This window comes from Meleagris gallopavo, unplaced genomic scaffold, assembly GCF_000146605.3.
Source record: "Meleagris gallopavo isolate NT-WF06-2002-E0010 breed Aviagen turkey brand Nicholas breeding stock unplaced genomic scaffold, Turkey_5.1 ChrUn_random_7180001844183, whole genome shotgun sequence".
In the NCBI taxonomy this organism is placed as follows: Eukaryota; Metazoa; Chordata; class Aves; order Galliformes; family Phasianidae; genus Meleagris; species Meleagris gallopavo.
The window spans coordinates 62243-63560 of record NW_011112674.1 but is presented as its reverse complement, the minus strand read 5'-3'; the positions used below and the strand labels follow the sequence as shown (position 1 = coordinate 63560).

The 1318-nt window shown below is 58.8% G+C and overlaps 1 protein-coding gene across 1 annotated transcript; it reads right to left on the bottom strand.

The window, feature by feature from the left end:
* Positions 1-471: 471 nt before the first annotated feature.
* On the bottom strand, positions 472-1312 carry IL18BP (interleukin 18 binding protein). The gene is made up of 3 exons (XM_010726609.2): positions 1277-1312; positions 903-1026; positions 472-815 (listed from the first exon to the last, which is right to left on the bottom strand). Exons 1-3 carry the CDS (start codon positions 1278-1280, stop codon positions 644-646), a joined length of 300 nt encoding a protein of 99 aa, XP_010724911.1. The 5' UTR covers positions 1281-1312; the 3' UTR covers positions 472-643.
* Between the last annotated feature and the right edge of the window lie 6 nt (positions 1313-1318).

Here is a 1318-nt window from a genome sequence, read left to right as displayed (position 1 = left end):
GGGCTGGAATTCTGAGAAGCAATTAACATACTGTCCCACCCTCTTGAGCAGGAGTGCTATACATGTGCTTGGGGTCTCTGGTGGTCAGTGGATGAAGGCTTGTAGTCACCATCGCTGTGAACCTCCAAGCTTTTGGTGGGGGGTAGCCCAAACAACTTGGTACTGGAGTTGGTTCTTGGAACTCAGACATCTGCTTTGCTGTCATATCTTCAACAACAGGCATCTATTGTTCTTCTTATCTTTCTTTGATCGTGCTCCTCCTGGTAGCCACTGTCCTGGTAGCCATGGGAGAGCCCTGATCTCTACACCATCCCACTGCTCCCCTCCACATGGACAGGAGGGCAGCAAAATGCCAACACATCTCATGGAAACTGCAGACTCTGCTTTCCCACTGCTGACGCTTTGGGTGCCGCTGTTGGATGTGGAACAGCAGCCGAGAACGGTCCACAGCTCTTCAAAATAATAAAAGCATTGCTTTTATTGCTTTTATTTACTGCACCTCCCAGCCCTGCACACGCAGCTCACCGGGCAGTCGCTTTAATGAAGCCCATCTGCCCCACCAGGAGCCCCACACACAGCATCCAATGGGGCAGCCCTCGCCCCACACTGTTGGGCTCACACTCGTCACGAGTTCTGCTCGGTCTCAGCCCATTTCCCCACCCTCATTGCTGGAGGGAGCCCATTTCAGCTCCCTTACATCCACGCCGAAGGGGCTGAGCAGCACGCAGGTGAAGTTGGTCTTCAGATCCTGGAAGCTGAAAGATTTGAAATGCAGATCCCGACGGAGGGTCACCAGCGAACCACGCTCTTCCTCTCTGCGGGACGAACGGTTCCGTCAGCCCCGTGTCCCTCCCCTCTTTGGGGGTGGTGATGGAGGAGGGAGGGGGGGTTGAGCTACTCACCGCACCGCCCCTTCGCGCACGTTGGGCTGCAGCTGCTCCACGAACGAACCGTTTCCCAACCAGTAGAGCAGCGTCAGCTCCGGGTGAGCGCTCTCAGCCTCGCAGGAGACGCTCACGTTGCTGCCTGGATGGGGTTGAAGGGGAGATGGGCTCACACCTTGAGGGGGGAGACGGGAGGGGGGGTGGGGGAGCAGCCGCAAAACATCCCCACTTCACCCATCGCACCCCCACGGGGATCCCCGCATCCCGTCCGCTCCCCTCCAGCCCTCAGCCGTAGCGGGGTGCCGCTGACATCGTCCCCTTTTCTCCCCTCCATCTCCACCAAGGATGGGGGGAGGAGGGGGGACTCAGATCAGCCCCCCGCAGTCACTCACCCATCTGGGGGGGCTGCGCCGGGATCCTCAGCCGGGTGATGC